This window comes from Schistocerca nitens, chromosome 3 (genome assembly GCF_023898315.1).
Source record: "Schistocerca nitens isolate TAMUIC-IGC-003100 chromosome 3, iqSchNite1.1, whole genome shotgun sequence".
NCBI classification, from domain to species: Eukaryota; Metazoa; Arthropoda; class Insecta; order Orthoptera; family Acrididae; genus Schistocerca; species Schistocerca nitens.
Window position 1 is genome coordinate 641,658,754 of NC_064616.1, and position 15,492 is coordinate 641,674,245.

Consider the following 15,492-nt stretch of genomic DNA (forward strand, 5'->3'; position numbering starts at 1 on the left):
ACCAGAATTGTCACCCAAATATAGAATGGTGAATGCTCTTACTGACTAAACAGTCAAGTCACGAGTCATGAAACACCCTCTGGGGTCATGAATCATGCCTGAATAGATCCATTAGTAATGCCGTTGCCCCTGAAAGGTAAGATTCTGGGTTCATGGCCCAGTCTGTTTGGATTTTTTCTGTTACATAGTTTCAAAACAATATACACACTACTGTCAAGTGAAAGATTTGTTCTGTCACCTCTTGATTCGTACACAAAGACAGCATATCTGACCACTCAGTTCTGTCATATCTCAAGTTAAATGTAAAAATCTTCCTACAACCACACTGATCACCACATCTCAAAGTGATTTTCTTACTTTCAAAATCAAAATTAGTGCTGAAAGGATGCTGCTTCAAAACTATTTATGGCTTCAAGGAGAATTCTTCATGAGAACTAAATAAACATCGTATAAGGAGTTTTTAAGGACAGCATGGTGAAGCAGAAACATTGCTGTGACAAATGTGTGAATAGAGGAAGGAAGTACTTTCAAGAAGACAAGAACTAAATATCTGTGATTTGATAAAAATATATTATCTTTCTTGAAGTCCTGTTATTTTGCAAATATTTTTCATGTAGATTAAAATATCCCGATTCTCTTAAAAGTCCATTGAAATATATTTGTCTACTAACACCCATAGATCAGCCAAACTCCTATCTTTGACAGAATAGCATTAGTTTTTGCCACATTTCTGTAGAATATTGTTCTGAATGGCATAAAATAATGAAAATGTTTGATGTATGACATCAGGTTCACATGTGCACCAATATAATTGGAAATAGCTGTTGCGGCCTTCAGTGTGAAGACTGGTTTGATGCAGCTCTCCATGCATTCTATCCTGTGAAGCCTCTTCATCTCCAAATAACTACTGCAGCCTACTTCCTTGTGAAACTGCTTACCATATTCATCTCTTGATATCTCTCTATAACTTCTACCCCCAACACTTCCCCCTAATACTAAATTGGTGATCGCTTGATGTGTCAAATTTGTCATGTCAACTGGTGCCTTCTTTTAGTCAAGTTGTGCAACAAATGTATTTTCTCCCCAACTCTATTCAGTATGTCATTAGCTACATTATCTACCCACCTTATCTTCAGCATTCTTCTGCAGCACCACATTTCAAGAGCTTCTATTCTCTTCTTGCATGAACCATTTGTTACACACATTTCACTTTAACACATGGCTGCCCCCTTGACAAATTCCTTCAGAAAAGACCTCCTAAAGCTTAAATCTATGTTCAATGTTAACAAATTTCCCTTCCTTAGAAACACTGTTCCTACCATTGCCAGTCTACATTTTATATCCTCCCTACTTTGGCCATCATCAGTTATTTTACTGCCCAACTAGCAAAACTCCTCTATTACTTTTAGTGTCTTGTTTCCTAGTATAATTCCCTCAGTATCACCTGGTTTAATTCAGTTACATTTCATTACCCTTTTGTTGCTTTCACTGATGTTCATTTTATATCCTCCTTTCAAGACACTGTTATTTCATTCAGTGTCTCTTCCAAGTCCTTTGCTGTCTTTGACAGAATTACATCATCAGCAAACCTAAAAGTCTTTATTCCTTGTCCCGGAATTTTAATTCCTTCTTCATATTTCTTTTGTTTCCTTTACTACTTGCTCAATGACACACTGAGTAACATCAGTCACAGACTACAACCCTGTCTCACTCCTTTCTCAACAACTGTTTCCTTTCCATGCCCCCTGACTTATAACTGCTGTCTGGTTTCTGCACAGGTTGTGAGAAGCCTTTAATTCCCTGTCTTTTACCCATGCTGCCCTCATAATTTCAAAGTGTATTCCAGTCAACATTGTCAAAAACTTCCTCTAAGTCCACAAGTGCTATAAATTTCCATTTCCTTGACCTATCTTCTAGAAGAACTCATAGGGTCAGCACTGCCTTATGTGTTTCTACATTTCCCAATCCAAACTGACCTTCCACAAGGTTGACTTATTAAACTGATAGTCAGGTAAGATTGGCATCTGTCAGCACCTGATTTCTTTTGGACTGTAATTATTGCATTCTCCTTGAAGTCTAAGGTTATTTTGCCTGTCTCATATAACTTGCACACCAGTGGAATAGTTTTGTCATGGCTGATTCCCTGAAGGATCAGTAGTTCTAATGGAATGTTGTCTACTCCAAGGGGCTTTCTTGGTGCTGTGTCAAATTTTTTCTGTCCATATCATATCTTGCATCTTATCGTCTTTTATGTCCTCTTCCCTTTCAATAATATTGCCTTCAAATTTATTTCCCTTGTACAGCCCCTCTTTATACTGTTTCTACTTTTCAGCATTCATTTGCTTGCACAGGACTGGTTTCCCAATCTGAACTCTTGATATTCATACAGCTGCTTCTCTTTTCTCCAAACATCTCTTTAATTTTCTTTACATCATATCCATCTTTGCCCTAGTGGTATCTGTTTCTATATCCTTATATTTGTCCTGTAGCCATTCCTGTTTAGCCATTTTGCACTTCCTGTCAATCTCATTTTTAGACACTTGTATCCAGTTTCAACTGTTTCTTTTGCTGCATTTTTATATTTTCTGCTTTCATCAGTCAAATTCAGTATCTCCTGTCATATTCAGGATTTCTTCTAGGCCTTGTCTTTTTACCATTTGATCCTCTGCTGCCTTCACTATTTCAGCTCTGAAAGCTAACCATTTGTCTTATACTGTGTTCCTGTTCTCTGTTGTAGTCAATCATTGCCTAATGCTGCCTCTGAAGCTTTAAACACATTTGGTTATTTCAAATTATCCAGGGTCTAGGTCCTTCATTTCTTATCTATTTGCAATTTCCTCAGTTTTAATCTAGAGTTCATAGCAAATAAATTGTGGCAAGAGTCCACATCTGTTCCTGGAAATGTTACAGTTTAAAATCTGGCTCCAGAATCTTTGTCTTACCATTACATAGTCAATCTGGAACTTTCTCATGCTTCCATGTCTCTTCCAAGTATGGTAGCTACTTTCATGATTCTTAAGTGAAGTATTAGTGATGATTAAATTATAGTCTGTGCAAAATATTACCAAGCGGCTTCCTCTTTCATTCCTTTCCTCCATTTATATTCACCCACTATTTTTTCTTCTCTTCCATTTCCTACCATCCAATTCCAGTCCCCCATCACAACTTTCATCTCTCTTAACCATGTGAATAATTGCTTTCATTTCGTCATACATTTCTTCAGTCTCTTCAACATTTGCAGAGCTAGTTGGCATATAAACTTGTACTACTGTGGTGGCCATAATAGCTTACCTGCATTCCTATTTTCTTATTCATAATTACACCTACCCCTGCATTACCCCTATTCAAGTTGTACATAATTGACTGACCAATTCATACAATACAACAGGTGTTTAAATACAGGTGTAAAAACTATAAAAATATGAAACTGAATGAAAAGTCCAGTAGTACGCTGTAACTGTATTTATTTAATCCTATTAAAGATGCACCCAAGTGGTTTCATAACTTTTAAGTTGCATCTTCTAGTGTATATAAATGCTATGTCATTTGGTATAGAAAGAGATGTAACAGAATGGCACAGATTAACAGTTGGTGTGGTTAGGCAAAGTTCTCAACCTCCCTCAACTGATAAAAATCATCATCAATGATGAATGTTCAGTCTGTGTTAGAATCATGAACTTTCATAATTTTACTGATTAAATTATGTTCCTGTGGTTCTATGTCAAGCACCAGATGATGTCCCTCATAAATGTTATCCAGGGACATTGCCTGTTACTTGACATATATCCACAGGAACATGTTTTAACCAGTAAAGTGATGAGAGTTTGTGATTCTAACACAGACTGTACATTCACCATTGATGATGGTTTTTATCAACTGAGGAAGGCAAGAACTTTGCCTAACCACACAAACTCTTACTCTGTGGCATTCCGTAACAACCCTCTATACCATGCCATGTAGCATTTATATACACCAGAAGATGCAACTTAAAAGTTGCGAAACGGCTTGTGTGGATCTCTAATCGACTTAAGTAAGTATAGCTACAGCAGACTACTGGACGTTTCATTCAGTTTTATATTTTAATAGTTTCAATACATGTAATTAAACACCTCTCATGCTGTTTATCAATCATTCGTATAACTATTTTAGCTGTGGCTGCCCTAATTTTAAAATTATCTGTATTTGAGTTGTGTTCATAAACATGTACTCGCCTAATCAGAAGGCCTGTTTGTCCTGTCACCAGACTATGTAAATTCCCACTATATACAAATTCAACCTATCTGTTTACCTTCTTAAATTTTCTAAGCAACATGCCCAATTAAGGGACTAACATTCCACACTCCAACCCATAGAATGCCAGTTTCGTTTCTCCTGCTGGTGACATCCTCCTTGGTAGTTTCCACTCTGGGATCAAAATGATGGACTATTTTACATCTGAAATATTGTACCCAAGAGGCTACCATCATCATTTACCCATATAGCAGAGCTGCATGCCCTTGAGAAAAATTACAGTTGTAGTTTCCCCTTGCTTTAAGGAGTTTTCAGTACCAGCACAAAAAGGCCATGTTGGCTGATGTTACATGACCAGATCAGTCAGTCATCCAGACTGTTTGCCTGCAACTACAGAAAAGGCTGCTACTCTTCTTCAGGAGCCACATGCTTGTCTGGCCTCTCAACAGATAACCCTCCATTGAGGTTCAGCCTATGGTATGGCTGTCTGTATCACTGAGGCACACAAGCCACATTATGACAGCAAGGTCCATGATTTTTGTGGTGCTTGAACCCCATTGCCATGATTAATCTAGTCAGAAACAGAATTAGCAATGAGGATGAAATTCTGGGTAGCTGATCAGCATTCTCATTTTGCCTTACATGTTTACCCATTTGAATCCTTTTGAATTTTACATATATGGATTAATTAATTTCCCTCCATTCACATGCATTTCTTGAATATCAGACTTACTATCTGGTTTCATAAATGGCATAAGATTTGGTTTTGGAAGCCACAGAGTTAAACTTTTTGTTGTAAACAACAGCAGGAATAAATTTAATTATGTATACTCATGCACTGGTAAATTAGATTATCTTACTGTTTTTCTATAACACAGAAATTCCTGTTCTTATAGAAATTGGTATTGTTATTATAATACCTATTACACCCAAATAAACTTTTATTCCTAACAATGAGAAGAAATATTGATTCTAGCAAGAGCATTGCATATAAATTAAATTATTTGTATTAATATATTGTGTGGGCATGAACAGGAAGTACCCATAGTTGATTATTATTGACTCTATACCTTTTATGATGCAACAAAAAACAGTCCATTATTATTTATTATTGTATGGTCAAATTAAAGACACCAATTAATAAATTAGTACTGAAAAACTATATTTATTAGAATAATAATAGTGTTAAACCAAAATGTGAACCTTTCATGAGAGAGCGTTATTGAGAATGGATTTTGATGCTGTCTTTCTTTTATAGTCGTTCTGATTATGGATTTGGACACAGCAACTTTTTCAACAGCAAATCTGGGATCAGCATTTCAGTAGAAGACACTGATGAGGGGAATCTTCATTATGACAGGTTGGTATCATGAATCATTTTTGAAATTTTTGTCCAATTCTTCATCTTGTCACAAAAAGTTTGTATTTACTTCATGAAGAAGAGAGTGTCACTCTGGTTAATTAAAGATGTCAAACTAAGGTCGTCAATTTGTGCCAGTGATCTATAAAACAAAATAAAGCTTCATAAGCACCATAGCTGACACTGTTTGCTGGAAATCTGAATTTTTTTATTTTTTTTAATCTTCAAGATCTACTGCTTATTCTATTTGTTAGTTACTACATCCATTTGTTTTAACATTGTTCTTAATTGTTTGAGATCTGTTGGTCAGCTCTCATCATCAGCAATGACTCATGCTCTTTGAATTTAAGTACATACTCATAAGGTTCCATGTTAACACATGTGATAACAGCTGGATACATTTGTATGGACTTTCTGTGTTTGACACACCATCTTGCTTTACTAGTACATGAAGACTGAATTGTTTCTAACTTTTTCTATCTGTGTGGTGAACTGTAAGCTCAAGTGAGGCTAGCTGAAATTTTGTAGAGACTCTTATGAACTTTTCTGATCATGTGGCCACATGACAAATACATCATCTGTATTCCACTACGTATGTTTTATGTGACATGTCATGAGATATTTTCTTTGAGTATTTCCTTGTGCAAACTGGCAACCAAAGGTGACAGTCTGTGTTCTATGACCAACTGTACTGTTTGTTCATGATATAAACAGAAATAAGGCTGAAGTGAGTAAAAATTTGAGCAGTTCGGACATGCAGCTCCAACCTTTTCACTGATCATTTATATAGACATGTCTGGTGGAATGAATCATTAGTGTAGTTTTAAAGTTCACCACTAGGTCTTAGGAGGTGTTCATATATTCACTGCATAAAGTCGCTAACTCTTATATAATACTGGCCATTTCCCCACAGGTTCACATGTGTACGTATCTGTCACATGTAATGTGCACATCTTTTGGTCCATCTTCTCTTCCTCGCTCTCTGCCATCACCTCGTCACCTCCCTCTCTGTTCATCTCTTCCTCCCACCTCTCAGCCCATCTCCTCTTCCCTCTCCTCTACTTTTTCTGACCATCTCCTCCACCCCCCACCCCACCCCCACTCCTGTCCATCTCATTAACCGCCCTCTCTCTCTGTCCATCTCCTACTTCCCCTACCTCAGTGTACTTCACCTCCTGCCTCCTTTCTCCCTATTCATCCCTCCTGCTCCCTCTCTCCCTGTCTGTCCCCTCCTGCTCCCTCTCTTTCTCCATGCTCTCCTCTATCTATCTCAATCTACTCCAGGCATGCCTGTCCACATGTGTAGACCCTGCAAATGATGTGGAAAAAGTAGGCTGGTACTACTCACCCAACATGCCTCTTGTGCAGCACAGCCTATATGCCAAGGCTTTGGAAACACTTTTTTCCCATGATGTGTAGGGTACCATTCAAAATGGGTTAATAAAGCAGGCTGATACTATTCCAGCACAACAAGTATGTTATGCTGGGCAACCTGCATGTCAAGGGCAGGAAAACCATTTCTTGGCCTTGATATGTAGGCTGCCCTGCAAAGCAGGTCAATAACACAGGTCGATACTATACCCACCATAACACCCGTTATGCAGGGCAGTCTATATAGCAGGGGCTTAAAAACATGCCTGTCCATGTCTCTGGAAATATTAGAACTAGTCCAATACAAACACTCCCCAGTTTGGTCCACTCAGGACAAGGAGTTTGTGTGTCCGATTTGACCCACTTCAGTGCTGGAGCCTGGGAGGAATTCTTTCACATATATACCTACTCCCATAGCACATTCTTTAATGTTCCTGAATGTCTCATCCCCCAATGACACTACTGTAACTGGTCATAATTTCCTGATGGCTTTAGCAATTTAGTCATTTTTCTTTCAATGCAACTCATGCAGCCCTCTTCAGTTCCTCTGTATGTTTAGTCATCAAGCAAATGGTAAAAATTCTGCTTGCATTCTGTGAATAGGAGCAGCATATAATTCCTTTCCATTTTCTGTTTCACTTCATTTTTTTACATTTAATTTGGTTTCTTTCTCTGTTTACTGACTGCTTATTAGTCTACTACTGTCTTTTAACATCACTAAAATTGCCATACATACTTGTCTCTTTACTCCTCTCTCACCTTTATATCCTAATATCTTCCTCTATTTTCTCTCTTCTATTGCCTTCCATCCCCTTTCATTATGCATTAATATATATTTACTATATTCATTCAAATTTTATGAGGTATGTTCAAAAAGAAACCAAACTATTGCACCACCTTTATTGCTTATTACACAACATTTTAAGCACTGTCCCCTTCAAAATAGTTACTGGCAATACACTGTTCCCATTGTTGCTCCAGAAACACTTTTTGTGAGATGGCGCACAGGTTTCTCATTGTATTGTCCTGTATCTCCTCTATGGTTTGGAAATGTCCTTTCAGCATGTTTTTCAGTTTGGAAAACAGAACAAACGTCTGCTGGGGCTAGGTCCAGAGAATATGGTGGATGAGGTACAACAGGAATGTGGTGTATTGCCAGATAGCTGCAGACAAGGAGTGACACGTGAGTTGGTGCATTGACATGATACCTTATCCAACTCTGGTTTTTCCACAAATCAGGCCTCTTCCTGCACACAGCATCCCTCATGCACACTAGGATTCCCTAGTAGCCTTCCTTGTTTACCATATGATCACATGGCACAAATTCATGATGGATAATGCCTTTGTAGTCAAAAAACACAACCAATGTCACCTTGATATTTTACCACCTGATGCATGGTTTTTTTGGACCCTTTGCCCACACATTGTGATGACTGCACCTTTGCTTCAGCATACACCCATGTCTTATCAACTGTTATGGTGTTCTCAAGAAAGTGTTCATTTTTCATTAACAGTGGCAAGCAGTTCCTTGCACATTTCAACATGGGTCTGTATCTGATCTTCAGTCAACAAATGCAGTACGAATTTTGCACTGACACAGTGCAGCTCAAGTTTTTCACTCTAAATTTGATGGCATGATCCTATGCTGATGTCCACCTCCTCACCAACTTCCAAACAATTTAACAATGATTTCTGTTAATCACAGCATGAACGCTATCCACATGACCATCATTTATTGAGATGGCAGGACATACAGACTTGGAATTGTCACAGACTGTCATTCTGCCCTGTTGTAAACATTTAAACCACTCATACCACTGCATGTAACTGATACAGTCCTCCCAGTATTCTTGTCTAAGAATTGTAAATGTCTCTCTGAACATCTTGCTGAGTTTGCAGCAGAATTTCACACATGGACACACACATTGTTCTTCAAGCTCCTTCATTGCATTAATCCAATGAGCAGGCTGTACACAAGCTTACTTCAGCAGCTGTGGTTTGCTTGCTAATTGTCTAAACCTGCTGCTAGGTGCACTCAGTAGCTGCAGCATGCTCTCTCTGATGGTTGGTGTGATATTTCAGAAGTTCTTTTTCTTTTTGAACACACTTCATATACTGTATCTAGTAATGAAATTTACAACTATAATAACACATTGGGAACAAACTGTTTTTTTATGAATTAAAGAAGTGTTCCACAGTAAAGGTAGTGAATTAAATGCGATTTCCTGAACTCTAATTCTCAAAAATATTCTTGATAACTAATCCTACTTCATTGGTGTTACTTTTTTGTGGAAAAGTTATTGAATGAAAATGAAGTCCCATGCTTCTTTACAGAGCGTAGGGGAACGATGCGGGAGATCCACACCGCCTTACTAGGCAAGGTCGGAAAAGTTATTACACTTGCTTAAATAAGTGGGTGTTTTGCAAGAGATCTGGTATAATCCTAGGAAGTGACAATTTACTCTCAACATAAACAAATGCACTGTAAAGAAATACATAGAGAGAAAGAACCCTTATTGTATGATTACACTACTGTAGAACAATCATTGGAAACAATTACTTCTATAAAATATCTAGGAGTGAGCAGTTTGAAGTGGAATGACAACAAGAAATTAACTACAAATAATGCAGATACTAGACTGAGATTCATTGAAAGATCCTCAGGAAATGTAGTCCATCAACAAATGAAGTAACTCACCAAACATTCATTGGACAAATACTTGAATACTGCTTGTCAGTATGGGATCCATACCATGTAAGGCTGATAGAGGAAATAGAGAAGATTCAAAGAAGAGTGGCACATTTCATCATAGATTCATTTAGTAAGCACAGAATAATCACGGAAATCTTATAGATCTTATAATTAAGTTTTCCCTGAGACATTTAAGCCTCATCTTTATATGCGATAATGTTGGAAGCTGAAGAAATGAATTAAAATTTGTGCTGCAGCCAGGACTATGAGCCCAGGTCTCTCTTGCTTACTAGGTAGATATGCTGACCATTACATCACTACAGAACTATGGGCAACAGAGCTGCACAAACTACCCAAATCGAATGCCCTCCCCAACACAAAACCCAATTCACATCTTCAGCTTATTTTTCCCTTACAGTGTCACTGGTAATAATGACAATGTAAGGGATTAATAAGCTGAAGATGTGAACTGGAGTAGATTAGATTAGTACTTGTTCCATAGATCATGAATACGACACTTCGTAATGATGTGGAACGTGTCAGGTTAATAAAATGTGTCTATACAGGATATTACATTACACAAAATATTACATGACAATTAATATTTTTTTTTTTTTTTTTTTTTTTTTTTTTTTTTTTTTTTTGGGTGGAGGGGGTTAGGGAAATTACCCACGTACTATATCCAAAAATTCATCTAATGAGTGGAAGGAGTTGCCATTAAGAAATTCTTTTGATTTCCTTTTAAATGCTATATGGCTATCTGTCAAACTTTTGATGCTATTAGGTAAGTGATCAAAGACTTTTGTGGCAGCATAATTTACCTCCTTCTGAGCCAAAGTTAGATTTAACCTTGAGTCGTGAAGATCATCCTTTCTCCTAGTGTTGTAGCCATGTACACTGCTATTACTTTTGAATTTGTTCAGATTGTTAATAACAAATTTCATAAGCAACCGTTGGTTGTGAAAGCTTGAATTTTGTGTGTATGTTTGTGTTTGTTTGTGTGTCTATCGACCTGCCAGCACTTTCGTTTGGTAAGTCACATCATGTTTGTTAAGATCTCTAGCTCTTTAAATAAGTGTCTGCAGGATGATCGTGGATGAGCTACAGCAATTATTCTGATTACATGCTTTTGTGCAATGAACACTCTTTTACTCAATGATGAGTTACCCCAGAATATGATGCCATACGAAAGCAGACAATGAAAATAGGCATGGTAATGTAATTTACTGAGACGTATATCGCCAAAATTTGCAATGACCCTAATAGCATAAGTAGCTGAACTCAAATGTTTCAGCAGATACTCAGTGTGTTTTTTCCAGTTCAACCCCTCATCAATGCATACACCTAGACATTTTGAATATTCTACCTTAGCTACCGATTTCTGATCGAAGTCTATATTTATTAATGGTGTCATTGCATTTACTGTGTGGAACTGTATATGCTGTGTTTTGTCAAAGTTTAATGAGAGCCAATTTGCAGAGAACCACTTAATGATTTTCTGAAAAACATCATTTACAATTTCACCAGTTAATTCTTGTCTGTTGAGTATGATAAGTATACTTGTATCATCGGCAAAAAGTACCAGCTTTGCACCTTCGTGAGTATAGAATGACAAGTCATTAATATATATTAAGAACAGAAGAGGACCCAAGACCGAACCTTGCGGCACCCCATTCTTGATCGTTCCCCAGTTTTAGAAATCACCAGTTTTTTGCGTATTATGTGAACTGCTTATTTCAACTTTCTGCACTCTTCCAGTTAGGTATGATTTAAACCATTTGAGCACTGTCCCATTCATACCACAGTACTTGAGCTTATCTAGAAGTATTCCATGAATTCCTGCTTATTGTTTGTCAAGTTTCCATTTGATTTGATGGTAACGCCATCATCCTGTACTATTGGTTGCCCTGTCTCCCTTGTAATAATATTCCAAATTGTTTTGATTTTGTTATCAGAGGTATTAATGTGAGATATGATGCACATGTTTCTGGACTTTTTAATAACCTTTCTGAATGTAGCACAGTAGTTTTTATAATATTTGGCTGTTTGTGGGTCATTACTCTTTCTTGTTGTTAGATACAGTTCCCTTTTGTGGTTACAAGGTATTTTTATTCCTTCAGCAAGCTTAGGTTTTTTGCATGATTTCTTATAATTAGATTTAACTATTTTCTTGGGGAAACAGTTTTCAAATTCTCTTACAAGTGTATCATGAAATAAGTTATATTTTAAATTAGAATTTGGTTCCTTGTACACCTCATCCCAGTCTAACTGCTGAGTTTGTGTTGGGAGGGCAATCGACTTGTATAGTTCGTGCAGCTATGTTGACCATAGTGCTGCAGTGGTGTAATGGTCAGTGTATCTGCCTAGTAAGCATGAAAGACCTAGGTTTGAGTCCTGGCTGCAGCACAGATTTTAATTCATTTTTTCAGCTTCCAACAGTATTGTAGAATCACAGATATGATCAACCAGCTACAGTGTCAGACACTGCAAGAGAGACATTCTGCATTGCAAAGTGGTTTATTGCTCTGAGAGTGTATATTCCTAGAAGAGTCAACAAATACAGTGCTTACTCCTGTGTATATCTTGTGAAAAGACCATGAAAATAAAATTAGAGACATTCAAGCATACATGGAGCCTTACAGGCAGTCATTATTCCTGAAAACTATTCACTACTAGAATAGGAAAGGAAGGAAGAGACATTAGTACATGAAGTACCCTCCACCCCACACCACAATGTAGCTTTTGGGGTATAGATGTATATGCAGATGTAGAAAAACTTCATACTGTGATCTGAATAAATGTTGATGTTACTGCAACCTACATATCTTAGTTTCCCTCTGCTGTTTTATCCTCCACACTTCCCTCCAATACTAAACTGATGATTCCTTGATGTTTGAGAATGTCTTCTATCAACTGATCCCTTCTTTTAATCAAATTGTGCAATGCATTTCTTCTCTCCCCACTTCAGTTCAGTGTCTTCTCATTAATTAACTGAGCTAGTCATCTAATCTTCAGCATTATTCTGTAGCAACAAATTTATTTATTTTTCATTTTTTGATCATTTTTTCTAGTGATATTGGTTACATCAGTATATACAGGAATGTGTTTAAAAATGTTTGGCAGTTGCATAAAAACAAAAAATCTACACAATTTTTCATGCATTTGTGACAAAACAGTGCAAATTTAAATTTCATACCATATGAAATAAAAACAGTTTTTGGTATGAACACACACATACACACACAGGAGTTTTTAAGTTCCGGATACTGGTTGTAATATAAAATTTGGCTATTTCAAGATCTTTGTCACTTAATGTTGCATAGTTTAGGGTTGATGGATAAAAGTTAGTTCTGTACATTCAAAAACTATGTGCAGTTACTTACACATAGTGCTATGAATATGTATATTTTTGTTCAGCTGTACAATTTATTTTTAAGGATCTATTTTTGTGGGAATGCCTTGGTGATAGATTTACAGTGCGCATACTTTTACATTTTAAATAATCTACATATGTGTATATTAGCTGCACTGCCCCACGTAGGTAGACAGTATGAGATTTGTGAATGAGTAAGACCATTAATATTTTTTGGTAAAGTGTCATAATGGACAATTTGTGATATTTATCTCAGGAGAAATATATTTGTGTTACTTTTTGAATAGATTATCATCCTATGACATGAAAGTCCCCACCATCAATTCTACAGTGAACTTGTGGGCACTTAGTTTATCCACAAAAATAGCTGCACATAGCTTTCTAATGTACAGAATTAACTTTTATTCACACATGTTAAAATACAAGATAATTCAGTAAAGACAGATAACTAAAAGTATAAAACTTACAAGGGAACAGCAAAGATAAAAATACACATCAGAAAAGTCACCTATAAGGACCACTAAGCTGATGACACACAAGCATAAGAATTTATCACTGCCACACAGTGCCCCCCCCCCTCCCTCCCTCCCCCCCGCCACCCTGCCACCCCCCCATCTCACACACACACACACACACACACACACACACACACACACACACCAGTGATAGAACCTAGCACCCAGACTGTCTTGATGTTAGACTTGATCTGGAGACTGACTCTTGCTGCCAACTGTGGTGGTGATGTGTCTGCAGGCTGTAGGTAGGGATTTGTTGACCGTCCTGAATGTGTGGTTTGATGCAACTCTGTGTGCACACACTGAAATGGGTTGTCTGAGTGAGATGTGGATGTATTTCTCAGAGGCATATGCATTGTCAGTTCTGTGTAATGCACTAAAAACAAGGCAATCTGTAGTCCCTGATATTGCAGTTTTGTTGACTATCTTCAGTAAGTGTTCTCCATGCAGGCTAACTTCTAGCAAAAAGTGTGTGGGGAAGTTGGTGCCCAAACTAGGGTCAGAGACATTTATGAGTATTAATGCCCAAGTGAAACGATTAGAGAGACCAGTTTCAAAGGTGAACATTGTGGGTGAAAGTGCTCATAATGGATGTGTTACCTGCTTTCAACCACACTTAAACATCCTGTTTGTTGTCTTGTGCATAGCTGCCAGGCAGCATTCTGATGTTAGAGCCAGTATCTTTCAGAAATGCTGTGCCTGTATTCTTGTCTGCTATGTAAATTCTTTTTGATGCAGTGAAATGTGTATGTGGAAATGGCTGTTGAGGATTGTGTGTAGACACTGCACTTCTACTGTGAACATCCTGACTGTTTGAGTAACTGCACGATGAAGTGCACTTTGCAGCATGTTGGCCAAAATGTTTGTCATACCAGCATTTGCAGCTGATGTTATTTTTTTGTCATTGTTATTTTTGTGGCCAGGTTTAATTTGTCCTTGATTGGACTATCAGCAACCCGCTGTTGCTGTTCCATGTAAATCTTCCTGTCAGTTCACAAGCTTCATATTTCCTCAGAAACACTGGGCAAATGTTGTGTCATGACAGCTGCACAGTATAGAACTCTCTCCTCATGTGAGCTAGTAGGAATATGTCAGGTTTTGCTGGTGAGTGCAACAGTGTTGAGTGTTGTCATGGCAACTCTTGTGAGTGACTCGAGCATTGTGTATACTTTATCAGTAAGCTGCAACAATTTTTCATGTGATTTATTGGGGATATTGACAATGCTTTTTGCACTTGCGCCAGTAGTTGTTGCTGCAAAATGTATAGTAATAAACCATTGCGAACTCTGGAGCCACCTATTAGCTTGTGTAGAGGTCACCAGAACTCTGATGGGGCCTTTTCATCATGTTTCTTCTGATATATTACTTGTCCGACACTGAGGTTGGTTGATTTCATGGAGCAAGAAACCAACTTGTTTCAGCTTGTTGTATGCTCTCTCTGGCAGCCAGGGCACAGTAATTTTCAACACCAATGCTGTAGTTTGTTGGTCCAAATCGCTTGCCATCAAAGTAAATTTCTCACAGTCATTGTTTACTTGTAGCTGCCAGAATATGTTCTCCATCACCACAAACCAAGTTTGCTGTTGGGTGTGTATAAATAGTGGGGCCAATAATTGCAGGTGCAGTGCAGATGAACTACTGGATCTGGCAGATGAATAACTCATTGCATTAAACTGTGAATGTGGCATGGAAGAACTGCGGGAACTGATCGACTGATATCTCATTACTTCAAACTTTGGTTGCAGTTTTGTTATAGAGCTTGTTGTTACACCTTGTTGTACACCTTGCTGTGAACCAGGAATACTTATCTGAGCCAAGAGAGTCTTTAAGTCTGGTTTAAAGTCTTCTGCTTCAGAAAAAAATGTTCACTATGCTGTAATATGTGAGTGTTGCATAATTAACACTGTTTTTGTTGTAATGGATAGGGTTCACATTCAGAATAGCAGAGAGA

General features: G+C 37.6%; 1 protein-coding gene across 1 annotated transcript in view; it reads left to right on the forward strand.

The window, feature by feature from the left end:
• Positions 1-15,492, forward strand: part of LOC126248595 (rho guanine nucleotide exchange factor 17) — a 650,439-nt gene that overhangs the window by 583,407 nt on the left and 51,540 nt on the right. The window contains exon 12 of the mRNA XM_049949719.1: positions 5,489-5,590. Coding sequence (XP_049805676.1) covers positions 5,489-5,590 — 102 coding nt within the window. The remainder of the gene's footprint in view (positions 1-5,488; positions 5,591-15,492) is intronic.